At 46.8% G+C, this 14,606-nt stretch overlaps 1 protein-coding gene across 1 annotated transcript in view; it reads right to left on the reverse strand.

The window, feature by feature from the left end:
• The window catches only part of LOC135526802 (endoplasmic reticulum-Golgi intermediate compartment protein 1), an 87,005-nt gene that overhangs the window by 24,462 nt on the left and 47,937 nt on the right, over positions 1–14,606 (reverse strand). Inside the window, exons 5-8 of the mRNA XM_064955468.1 lie at positions 13,891–14,015; positions 13,083–13,187; positions 8,435–8,495; positions 8,107–8,207 (exon numbers count right to left, since the gene is read on the reverse strand). Coding sequence (XP_064811540.1) covers positions 8,107–8,207; positions 8,435–8,495; positions 13,083–13,187; positions 13,891–14,015 — 392 coding nt within the window. The remainder of the gene's footprint in view (positions 1–8,106; positions 8,208–8,434; positions 8,496–13,082; positions 13,188–13,890; positions 14,016–14,606) is intronic.

Raw genomic sequence — 14,606 nt, forward strand, 5'->3', positions numbered from 1 at the left:
GTTCAACACACCACACGGCCTTATTCTACACACCACACGGCCTTATTCTACACACTACACATCCTTATTCTACACACCACACGGCCTTATTCTACACACTACACGGCCTTATTCTACACACTACACTGCCTTATTCTACACACTACACGGCCTTATTCTACACACTACACGGCCTTATTCTACACACTACACTGCCTTATTCTACACACTACACTGCCTTATTCTACACACTACACGGCCTTATTCTACACACCACACGGCCTTATTCTACACACTACACGGCCTTATTCTACACACTACACGGCCTTATTCTACACAGCCTTATTCTACACACTACACGGCCTTATTCTACACACTACACGGCCTTATTCTACACACTACACGGCCTTATTCTACACACCACACGGCCTTATTCTACACAGCCTTATTCTACACACTACGTGGCCTTATTCTACACACTACACAGCCTTATTCTACACACCACACTGCCTTATTCTACACACCACACGGCCTTATTCTACACACCACACGGCCTTATTCTACACACTACACGGCCTTATTCTACACACTACACGGCCTTATTCTACACACCACACGGCCTTATTCTACACACTACACGGCCTTATTCTACACACCACACGGCCTTATTCTACACACTACACATCCTTATTCTACACACTACACATCCTTATTCTACACACCACACGGCCTTATTCTACACGGCCTTATTCTACACACTACACTGCCTTATTCTACACACTACACGGCCTTATTCTACAAACTACACGGCCTTATTCTACACACCACACGGCCTTATTCTACACACCACACGGCCTTATTCTACACACTACACAGCCTTATTCTACACACTACACGGCCTTATTCTACACAGCCTTATTCTACACACTACACGGCCTTATTCTACACACTACACGGCCTTATTCTACACACTACACTGCCTTATTCTACACGGCCTTATTCTACACACTACACGGCCTTATTCTACACACTACACTGCCTTATTCTACACGGCCTTATTCTACACACTACACGGCCTTATTCTACACACTACACGGCCTTATTCTACACACCACACGGCCTTATTCTACACAGCCTTATTCTACACACTACGCGGCCTTATTCTACACACTACACAGCCTTATTCTACACGGCCTTATTCTACACACCACACTGCCTTATTCTACACACCACACGGCCTTATTCTACACACCACACGGCCTTATTCTACACACTACACGGCCTTATTCTACACACTACACTGCCTTATTCTACACACCACACGGCCTTATTCTACACACTACACATCCTTATTCTACACACCACACGGCCTTATTCTACACACTACACGGCCTTATTCTACACACCACACGGCCTTATTCTACACACTACACGGCCTTATTCTACACACTACACTGCCTTATTCTACACACTACACGGCCTTATTCTACACACTACACTGCCTTATTCTACACACTACACTGCCTTATTCTACACACTACACTGCCTTATTCTACACACTACACGGCCTTATTCTACACACCACACAGCCTTATTCTACACACTACACGGCCTTATTCTACACACTACACGGCCTTATTCTACACAGCCTTATTCTACACACTACACGGCCTTATTCTACACACTACACGGCCTTATTCTACACAGCCTTATTCTACACACTACACGGCCTTATTCTACACACTACACGGCCTTATTCTACACACCACACGGCCTTATTCTACACAGCCTTATTCTACACACTACGCGGCCTTATTCTACACACTACACAGCCTTATTCTACACGGCCTTATTCTACACACCACACTGCCTTATTCTACACACCACACGGCCTTATTCTACACACCACACGGCCTTATTCTACACACTACACGGCCTTATTCTACACACTACACTGCCTTATTCTACACACCACACGGCCTTATTCTACACACTACACATCCTTATTCTACACACCACACGGCCTTATTCTACACACTACACGGCCTTATTCTACACACCACACGGCCTTATTCTACACACTACACGGCCTTATTCTACACACTACACTGCCTTATTCTACACACTACACGGCCTTATTCTACACACTACACTGCCTTATTCTACACACTACACTGCCTTATTCTACACACTACACGGCCTTATTCTACACACCACACGGCCTTATTCTACACACTACACGGCCTTATTCTACACACTACACGGCCTTATTCTACACAGCCTTATTCTACACACTACACGGCCTTATTCTACACACTACACGGCCTTATTCTACACACCACACGGCCTTATTCTACACAGCCTTATTCTACACACTACGCGGCCTTATTCTACACACTACACAGCCTTATTCTACACGGCCTTATTCTACACACCACACTGCCTTATTCTACACACCACACGGCCTTATTCTACACACCACACGGCCTTATTCTACACACCACACGGCCTTATTCTACACACCACACGGCCTTATTCTACACACTACACATCCTTATTCTACACACTACACATCCTTATTCTACACACCACACGGCCTTATTCTACACACCACACGGCCTTATTCTACACGGCCTTATTCTACACACTACACTGCCTTATTCTACACACTACACGGCCTTATTCTACACACTACACGGCCTTATTCTACACACCACACGGCCTTATTCTACACACCACACGGCCTTATTCTACACACCACACGGCCTTATTCTACACACTACACAGCCTTATTCTACACACTACACGGCCTTATTCTACACAGCCTTATTCTACACACTACACGGCCTTATTCTACACACTACACGGCCTTATTCTACACACTACACTGCCTTATTCTACACGGCCTTATTCTACACACTACACGGCCTTATTCTACACACTACACGGCCTTATTCTACACACCACACGGCCTTATTCTACACAGCCTTATTCTACACAGCCTTATTCTACACACTACGCGGCCTTATTCTACACACTACACAGCCTTATTCTACACGGCCTTATTCTACACACCACACTGCCTTATTCTACACACCACACGGCCTTATTCTACACACCACACGGCCTTATTCTACACACCACACGGCCTTATTCTACACACCACACGGCCTTATTCTACACACTACACGGCCTTATTCTACACACTACACGGCCTTATTATACACAATACACGGCCTTATTCTACACACTACACGGCCTTATTCTACACACTACACGGCCTTATTCTACACACTACACGGCCTTATTCTACACACTACACGGCCTTATTATACACACTACACGGACCTTAATCTACACACTACACGGCCTTATTCTACACACTACACGGCCTTATTCTACACACTACACGGCCTTATTCTACACACTACACGGCCTTATTCTACACACTACACGGCCTTATTCTACACACTACACGGCCTTATTCTACACAGCCTTATTCTACACACTACACAGCCTTATTCTACACACTACACTGCCTTATTCTACACACCACACGGCCTTATTCTACACACTACACGGCCTTATTCTACACACTACACTCCCTTATTCTACACACTATACGGCCTTATTCTACACACCACACGGCCTTATTCTACACACTACACGGCCTTATTCTACACACCACACGGCCTTATTCTACACACCACACGGCCTTATTCTACACACTACACTGCCTTATTCTACACACCACACGGCCTTATTCTACACACTACACATCCTTATTCTACACACCACACGGCCTTATTCTACACACTACACGGCCTTATTCTACACACCACACGGCCTTATTCTACACACTACACGGCCTTATTCTACATACTACACTGCCTTATTCTACACACTACACGGCCTTATTCTACACACTACACTGCCTTATTCTACACACTACACTGCCTTATTCTACACACTACACGGCCTTATTCTACACACCACACGGCCTTATTCTACACACTACACGGCCTTATTCTACACACTACACGGCCTTATTCTACACAGCCTTATTCTACACACTACACGGCCTTATTCTACACACTACACGGCCTTATTCTACACACTACACGGCCTTATTCTACACACCACACGGCCTTATTCTACACAGCCTTATTCTACACACTACGCGGCCTTATTCTACACACTACACAGCCTTATTCTACACGGCCTTATTCTACACACCACACTGCCTTATTCTACACACCACACGGCCTTATTCTACACACCACACGGCCTTATTCTACACACTACACGGCCTTATTCTACACACTACACGGCCTTATTCTACACACCACACGGCCTTATTCTACACACTACACGGCCTTATTCTACACACCACACGGCCTTATTCTACACACTACACATCCTTATTCTACACACTACACATCCTTATTCTACACACCACACGGCCTTATTCTACACACCACACGGCCTTATTCTACACGGCCTTATTCTACACACTACACTGCCTTATTCTACACACTACACGGCCTTATTCTACACACTACACGGCCTTATTCTACACACCACACGGCCTTATTCTACACACCACACGGCCTTATTCTACACACCACACGGCCTTATTCTACACACTACACGGCCTTATTCTACACACTACACGGCCTTATTCTACACAGCCTTATTCTACACACTACACGGCCTTATTCTACACACTACACGGCCTTATTCTACACACTACACTGCCTTATTCTACACGGCCTTATTCTACACACTACACGGCCTTATTCTACACACTACACGGCCTTATTCTACACACCACACGGCCTTATTCTACACAGCCTTATTCTACACACTACGCGGCCTTATTCTACACACTACACAGCCTTATTCTACACGGCCTTATTCTACACACCACACTGCCTTATTCTACACACCACACGGCCTTATTCTACACACCACACGGCCTTATTCTACACACCACACGGCCTTATTCTACACACTACACGGCCTTATTCTACACAATACACGGCCTTATTCTACACACTACACGGCCTTATTCTACACACTACACGGCCTTATTCTACACACTACACGGCCTTATTCTACACACTACACGGCCTTATTCTACACACTACACGGCCTTATTCTACACACTACACGGCCTTATTCTACACACTACACGGCCTTATTCTACACACTACACGGCCTTATTCTACACACTACACGGCCTTATTCTACACACTACACGGCCTTATTCTACACACTACACGGCCTTATTCTACACAGCCTTATTCTACACACTACACAGCCTTATTCTACACACTACACGGCCTTATTCTACACACTACACTACCTTATTCTACACACCACACTGCCTTATTCTACACACTACACGGCCTTATTCTACACACTACACTCCCTTATTCTACACACTATACGGCCTTATTCTACACACCACATGGCCTTATTCTACACACCACACGGCCTTATTCTACACACTACACGGCCTTATTCTACACACTACACATCCTTATTCTACACACTACACGGCCTTATTCTACACACTACACGGCCTTATTCTACACACTACACGGCCTTATTCTACACACTACACGGCCTTATTCTACACACCACACGGCCTTATTCTACACAGCCTTATTCTACACACCACACGGCCTTATTCTACACACCACACGGCCTTATTCTACACACTACACGGCCTTATTCTACACACTACACGGCCTTATTCTACACACTACACGGCCTTATTCTACACACTACACGGCCTTATTCTACACACTACACGGCCTTATTCTACACACTACACGGCCTTATTCTACACACTACACGGCCTTATTCTACACACTACACGGCCTTATTCTACACACTACACGGCCTTATTCTACACACTACACGGCCTTATTCTACACACCACACGGCCTTATTCTACACGGCCTTATTCTACACACTACGCGGCCTTATTCTACACACTACGCGGCCTTATTCTACGCGGCCTTATTCTACGCGGCCTTATTCTACACACTACGCGGCCTTATTCTACACACTACGCGGCCTTATTCTACGCGGCCTTATTCTACGCGGCCTTATTCTACGCGGCCTTATTCTACGCGGCCTTATTCTACGCGGCCTTATTCTACACACTACGCGGCCTTATTCTACACACTACGCGGCCTTATTCTACACACTACGCGGCCTTATTCTACACACTACGCGGCCTTATTCTACACACTACGCGGCCTTATTCTACACACTACGCGGCCTTATTCTACACTCTACGCGGCCTTATTCTACACTCTACGCGGCCTTATTCTACACGGCCTTATTCTACGCGGCCTTATTCTACACTCTACGCGGCCTTATTCTACACTCTACGCGGCCTTATTCTACGCGGCCTTATTCTACACTCTACGCGGCCTTATTCTACACGGCCTTATTCATCAGTCTACACACAATACCCCATAATGACAAAGCAAAAACAGGATTTTTTTAAATATTGCATTTACATAAATATTCAGACCCTTTACTCAGTACTTTGTTGAAGCACCTTTGGCAGCGATTACAGCCTCCAGTCTTATTGGGTATGACGCTACAAGCTTTGCACACCTGTATTTGGGGAGTTTCTCCCATTCTTCTCTGCAGATCCTCTTAAAATCTGTCAGGTTGGACGGGGAGCGTCGCTGCACGGCTATATTCAGGTCTCTCCAGAGATGTTCGATGGGGTTCAAGTCCAGGCTCTGGCTGGGCCACTCAAGGATATTCAGAGACTTGTCCCAAAGCCACTCCTGCGTTTTCTTGGCTGTGTGATTAGGGCTGTTGTCCTGTTGGAAGGTGAACCTTCGCACCAGTCTGAGGTCCTGAGCGCTCTGGAGCAGGTTTTCATCAAGGATCTCTCTGTACTTTGCTCTGTTCATCTTTCCTTGATCCTGACAAGTCTCCCAGTCACTGAAAAACACCCCCACAACATGATGCTGCCACCACCATGCTTCACCGTAGGGATGGTGCCACCACCATGCTTCACCATAGAGATGGTGCCAGATTTCCTCCAGACGTGACGTATACAGGTATAGTTGTGAGGTTGTGGATGGGTTATTAGCAATTACGGGCAGGTGAACAAACAGCTGACCCGCCACCACTATTATCCATACCTCGTTGACTACAGTATACGGGTAGGGGTAGGGTTCTAGTCCATACCTCGTTGACTACAGTATACTGGTAGGGTTCTAGTCCATACCTCGTTGACTACAGTATACTGGTAGGGTTCTAGTCCATACCTTGTTGACTACAGTATACTGGTAGGGGTAGGGTTCTAGTCCTTACCTTGTTGACTACAGTATACTGGTAGGGGTAGGGTTCTAGTCCATACCTCGTTGACTACAGAATACTGGTAGGGTTCTAGTCCATACCTTGTTGGCTACAGTAAACTGGTAGGGATAGGGTTCTAGTCCATACCTTGTTGACTACAGTATACTGGTAGGGTTCTAGTCCATACCTTGTTGACTACAGTATACTGGTAGGGGAAGGGTTCTAGTCCATACCTCGTTGACTACAGTATACTGGTAGGGGTAGGGTTCTAGTCCTTACCTTGTTGACCACAGTATACTGGTAGGGGTAGGGTTCTAGTCCATACCTTGTTGACAACAGTATACTGGTAGGGGTAGGGTTCTAGTCCATACCTCGTTGACTACAGAATACTGGTAGGGTTCTAGTCCATACCTTGTTGACAACAGTATACTGGTAGGGGTAGGGTTCTAGTCCATACCTCGTTGACTACAGTATTCTGGTAGGGTTCTAGTCCATACCTCGTTGACTACAGTATTCTGGTAGGGTTCTAGTCCATACCTCGTTGACTACAGTATTCTGGTAGGGTTCTAGTCCATACCTCGTTGACTACAGTATACTGGTAGGGGTAGGGTTCTAGTCCATACCTCGTTGACTACAGTATTCTGGTAGGGTTCTAGTCCATACCTTGTTGGCTACAGTATTCTGGTAGGGTTCTAGTCCATACCTTGTTGACTACAGTATTCTGGTAGGGTTCTAGTCCATACCTTGTTGGCTACTGTGTACTGGTAGGGGTAGGGTTCTAGTCCATACCTTGTTGGCTACTGTGTACTGGTAGGAGAACCTCTGTTTTCCACTCAGGTCTTCATAGACTGTTGGGACAATCTTTAGGATGTAGTCATGAGATGCCAGAGCTGCAAGGGAACACAAGTTAACTTTTATAACAGGAATAAAATAGTATAGTTATTTTGAATGAGAGACTGCTAGAACAGGGGTTGTTCTCGTAACCATAGTAACCCTTCTGGATTCCCATGAGAGGAGCGTTTCCATGTCTTAGTGCTCCTGCTCTGTAGGGGGTCTCTCTCACACACACCTCTCATACACAGGCAACAGACAGAGAGATAAACAGATCTCTACGTACGGTTGGAGACCAGCCTGTCAGCTCCTCCCAACGCATTAAAGGCTCCTTGGACATTCTGCACCTGTAGCGTGACAGAGACGAGACAGACAGACAGGAGTCGAGACAGACAGGAGCCGAGACAGACAGGAGCCGAGACAGACAGGAGCCGATACAGACAAAGGAGCCGATACAGACAGACAGAAAGGAGCCGATACAGACAGGAGCCGAGACAGACAGAAAGGAGCCGATACAGACAGACAGGAGCCGAGACAGACAGGAGCCGATACAGACAGACAGAAAGGAGCCGATACAGACAGACAGAAAGGAGCCGAGACAGACGAGACAGACAGACAGGAGCCCAGACAGACGAGACAGACAGGAGCCGAGACAGACAGACAGACAGACAGACAGACAGACAGGAGCCGAGACAGACAGACAGACAGACAGGAGCCGAGACAGACAGACAGGAGCCGAGACAGACAGACAGGAGCCGAGACAGACAGACAGGAGCCGAGACAGACAGACAGACAGACAGACAGGAGCCGAGACAGACAGACAGACAGACAGGAGCCGAGACAGACAGACAGACAGACAGGAGCCGAGACAGACAGACAGACAGACAGGAGCCGAGACAGACAGACAGACAGGAGCCGAGACAGACAGACAGACAGGAGCCGAGACAGACAGACAGACAGGAGCCGAGACAGACAGACAGGAGCCGAGGCAGACAGACAGACAGACAGACAGGAGCCGAGACAGACAGACAGACAGGAGCCGAGACAGACAGACAGACAGACAGGAGCCGAGACAGACAGACAGACAGACAGACAGACAGACAGACAGGAGCCGAGACAGACAGACAGAAAGGAGCCGAGACAGACAGACAGAAAGGAGCCGATACAGACAGACAGAAAGGAGCCGAGACAGACGAGACAGACAGACAGACAGACAGGAGCCCAGACAGACAGACAGACAGGAGCCCAGACAGACAGACAGACAGGAGCCGAGACAGACAGACAGAAAGGAGCCGATACAGACGAGACAGACAGACAGACAGGAGCCCAGACAGACAGACAGACAGGAGCCGAGACAGACAGACGGACAGACAGACAGGAGCCGAGACAGACAGGCAGACAGACAGAAAGGAGCCGAGACAGACAGACAGAAAGGAGCCGATACAGACAGACAGACAGGAGCCGAGACAGACAGACAGACAGGAGCCGATACAGACAGACGGACAGGAGCCGAGACAGACAGACAGAAAGGAGCCGATACAGACAGACAGAAAGGAGCCGATACAGACAGACAGACAGGAGCCGAGACAGACAGACAGACAGGAGCCGATACAGACAGACGGACAGACAGACAGGAGCCGAGACAGACAGGCAGACAGACAGAAAGGAGCCCATACAGACAGACAGACAGGAGCCGAGACAGACAGACAGACAGAAAGGAGCCGATACAGACAGACAGACAGGAGCCGAGACAGACAGGAGCCGAGACAGACAGACAGACAGACAGACAGACAGACAGACAGGAGCCGAGAAAGAAAGACAGACAGAAGCCGAGACAGACAGACAGACAGACAGACAGACAGGTATTTATGTAGGAGGATATTATATATTATCTTCCTCTCCATTGTGTGCCCATGTGCACAACGTGTCAGTACGCAGGTTGATGTTGGATAAGATAGAGAGTCTATAGAAGTGTCCTGACCTGTAGTTTCAGACAGAGGGTGTCTATAGAAGTGTCCTGACCTGTAGTTTCAGACAGAGGGTGTCTATAGAAGTGTCCTGACCTGTAGTTTCAGATAGAGGGTGTCTATAGAAGTGTCCTGACCTGTAGTTTCAGATAGAGAGGGTGTCTATAGAAGTGTCCTGACCTGTAGTTTCAGATAGAGAGTCTATAGAAGTGTCCTGACCTGTAGTTTCAGATAGAGGGTGTCTATAGAAGTGTCCTGACCTGTAGTTTCAGACAGAGAGGGTGTCTATAGAAGTGTCCTGACCTGTAGTTTCAGATAGAGGGTGTCTATAGAAGTGTCCTGACCTGTAGTTTCAGACAGAGGGTGTCTATAGAAGTGTCCTGACCTGTAGTTTCAGATAGAGGGTGTCTATAGAAGTGTCCTGACCTGTAGTTTCAGATAGAGAGGGTGTCTATAGAAGTGTCCTGACCTGTAGTTTCAGATAGAGTCTATAGAAGTGTCCTGACCTGTAGTTTCAGATAGAGGGTGTCTATAGAAGTGTCCTGACCTGTAGTTTCAGATAGAGAGGGTGTCTATAGAAGTGTCCTGACCTGTAGTTTCAGATAGAGAGGGTGTCTATAGAAGTGTCCTGACCTGTAGTTTCAGATAGAGGGTGTCTATAGAAGTGTCCTGACCTGTAGTTTCAGACAGAGGGTGTCTATAGAAGTGTCCTGACCTGTAGTTTCAGATAGAGGGTGTCTATAGAAGTGTCCTGACCTGTAGTTTCAGATAGAGAGGGTGTCTATAGAAGTGTCCTGACCTGTAGTTTCAGATAGAGGGTGTCTATAGAAGTGTCCTGACCTGTAGTTTCAGATAGAGAGGGTGTCTATAGAAGTGTCCTGACCTGTAGTTTCAATAGAGAGGGTGTCTATAGAAGTGTCCTGACCTGTAGCTTCAGATAGAGAGTCTATAGAAGTGCCCTGACCTGTAGTTTCAGATAGAGAGTCTATAGAAGTGTCCTGACCTGTAGTTTCAATAGAGAGGGTGTCTATAGAAGTGTCCTGACCTGTAGTTTCAGATAGAGAGGGTGTCTATAGAAGTGTCCTGACCTGTAGTTTCAGATAGAGAGGGTGTCTATAGAAGTGCCCTGACCTGTAGTTTCAGATAGTGAGGGTGTCTATAGAAGAATCCTGACCTGTAGTTTCAATAGAGAGGGTGTCTATAGAAGTGTCCTGACCTGTAGTTTCAGACAGAGGGTGTCTATAGAAGTGCCCTGACCTGTAGTTTCAGATAGAGAGGGTGTCTATAGAAGTGCCCTGACCTGTAGTTTCAGATAGAGAGGGTGTCTATAGAAGTGCCCTGACCTGTAGTTTCAGACAGAGAGTCTATAGAAGTGTCCTGACCTGTAGTTTCAGACAGAGAGTCTATAGAAGTGTCCTGACCTGTAGTTTCAGATAGAGAGTCTATAGAAGTGTCCTGACCTGTAGTTTCAGATAGAGAGGGTGTCTATAGAAGTGCCCTGACCTGTAGTTTCAGATAGAGAGTCTATAGAAGTGTCCTGACCTGTAGTTTCAGATAGAGAGGGTGTCTATAGAAGTGCCCTGACCTGTAGTTTCAGATAGAGAGGGTGTCTATAGAAGTGCCCTGACCTGTAGTTTCAGATAGAGTCTATAGAAGTGCCCTGACCTGTAGTTTCAGATAGAGAGGGTGTCTATAGAAGTGTCCTGACCTGTAGTTTCAGATAGAGAGGGTGTCTATAGAAGTGCCCTGACCTGTAGTTTCAGATAGTGAGGGTGTCTATAGAAGAATCCTGACCTGTAGTTTCAATAGAGAGGGTGTCTATAGAAGTGTCCTGACCTGTAGTTTCAGACAGAGGGTGTCTATAGAAGTGTCCTGACCTGTAGTTTCAGACAGAGGGTGTCTATAGAAGTGTCCTGACCTGTAGTTTCAGACAGAGAGGGTGTCTATAGAAGTGCCCTGACCTGTAGTTTCAGATAGTGAGGGTGTCTATAGAAGAATCCTGACCTGTAGTTTCAATAGAGAGGGTGTCTATAGAAGTGTCCTGACCTGTAGTTTCAGATAGAGGGTGTCTATAGAAGTGCCCTGACCTGTAGTTTCAGACAGAGAGGGTGTCTATAGAAGTGTCCTGACCTGTAGTTTCAGACAGAGGGTGTCTATAGAAGTGCCCTGACCTGTAGTTTCAGATAGAGAGGGTGTCTATAGAAGTGCCCTGACCTGTAGTTTCAGATAGAGAGGGTGTCTATAGAAGTGCCCTGACCTGTAGTTTCAGACAGAGAGTCTATAGAAGTGTCCTGACCTGTAGTTTCAGACAGAGAGTCTATAGAAGTGTCCTGACCTGTAGTTTCAGACAGAGAGGGTGTCTATAGAAGTGTCCTGACCTGTAGTTTCAGATAGAGAGGGTGTCTATAGAAGTGCCCTGACCTGTAGTTTCAGATAGAGAGGGTGTCTATAGAAGTGCCCTGACCTGTAGTTTCAGATAGAGAGGGTGTCTATAGAAGTGCCCTGACCTGTAGTTTCAGATAGTGAGGGTGTCTATAGAAGAATCCTGACCTGTAGTTTCAATAGAGAGGGTGTCTATAGAAGTGTCCTGACCTGTAGTTTCAGACAGAGGGTGTCTATAGAAGTGTCCTGACCTGTAGTTTCAGACAGAGGGTGTCTATAGAAGTGCCCTGACCTGTAGTTTCAGACAGAGGGTGTCTATAGAAGTGCCCTGACCTGTAGTTTCAGACAGAGGGTGTCTATAGAAGTGCCCTGACCTGTAGTTTCAGACAGAGGGTGTCTATAGAAGTGTCCTGACCTGTAGTTTCAGACAGAGGGTGTCTATAGAAGTGTCCTGACCTGTAGTTTCAGACAGAGAGGGTGTCTATAGAAGTGCCCTGACCTGTAGTTTCAGACAGAGAGGGTGTCTATAGAAGTGTCCTGACCTGTAGTTTCAGATAGAGAGGGTGTCTATAGAAGTGCCCTGACCTGTAGTTTCTCCCCGAAGGCCAGTTTGTGTATGAGGTGTGTCATGTCAGGGCTCTGGGGCTGGGCTGTGGCGCTGTGGGTCGACACGTGGAAGTTACCTGGTACCTGGAGGGAGGCCACACAGATATCACCATACAGAGACACTATCAGCATACGGAGACACTATCACCATACAGAGACACTATCACCATACAGAGACACTATCACCATACAGAGACAATATCACCATACAGAGAGACAGAGAGACACTATCACCATACAGAGACACTATCACCATACAGAGAGACAGAGACACTATCACCATACAGAGACACTATCACCATACAGAGAGACAGAGACAATATCACCATACAGAGAGACAGAGACACTATCACCATACGGAGACACTATCACCATATGGAGACAATATCACCATATGGAGACAATATCACCATATGGAGACAATATCACCATATGGAGACACTATCACCATACAGAGACACTATCACCATACAGAGACACTATCACCATACAGAGACAATATCACCATACAGAGACAATATCACCATACAGAGACAATATCACCATACAGAGAGACAGAGACAATATCACCATATGGAGACAATATCACCATATGGAGACAATATCACCATATGGAGACAATATCACCATACAGAGACACTATCACCATACAGAGACAATATCACCATATGGGGACAATATCACCATACAGAGAGACAAGCACAAGAACAAGCAAAAGAACAGAAGGAGCTGTCAGAGATCTGTGTAGTGGGGGTCAGAGGTCTGTGTAGTGGGGGTCAGAGGTTACTTTGTTAATAGTGAACTCTCCCTCGAAGCGACAGCCATGTCCGTGGTTGAGAGGAACCTTCATGGAGTTATCTATGTGCCCCACCTCATGACGACCCATCTCATCCTGGATATCAAGACCCACCACTGGGGGGGGAGAAAGAGAGAGAGGACAACGTTGGTCAGATCATTTCTGTTGGGTACCGGCCCAGTCACAGTACAGTACATAGCAACACTACCTCTCTCTCCTTCTCAGTCCTGATAGGTCTAATCTCTTCTGGCACATAGGCAGATAGGACCCTATTTAAGGACACCCTCTATCAGGTGAAGGACCCACACATACAGAGACAGAGACGCAACAGGCACAACCCCCACTAATGCACCCGCCCAAGCCCCATCCTGCGACCTACGAGGTATGTATCAGATGTTCAACATGCTCTGCTCACAGCTACTGTGATGGTCCGGGCCTAAACCAAACAAAAACAACACTAGACACTATGGAACACAAAGCTTTTACTATCTCATCCTGGAATATACAAGGTATTTGGCCTAAAGAGCAGGAACCTGGACTTCACCAAATAAATCAGAAATACAGACATTGTCATCCTACAAGAAACATGGTACAGAGGAGATGGACCCACTGGTTGTCCTCTAGGTTACAGAGAGCTGGTAGTCCCATCAACCACACTACCAGGTGGGTGGTATAGAGGAGATGGACCCACTGGTTGTCCTCTAGGT

This window comes from Oncorhynchus masou, chromosome 32 (genome assembly GCF_036934945.1).
Source record: "Oncorhynchus masou masou isolate Uvic2021 chromosome 32, UVic_Omas_1.1, whole genome shotgun sequence".
Lineage (NCBI taxonomy): Eukaryota > Metazoa > Chordata > Actinopteri > Salmoniformes > Salmonidae > Oncorhynchus > Oncorhynchus masou.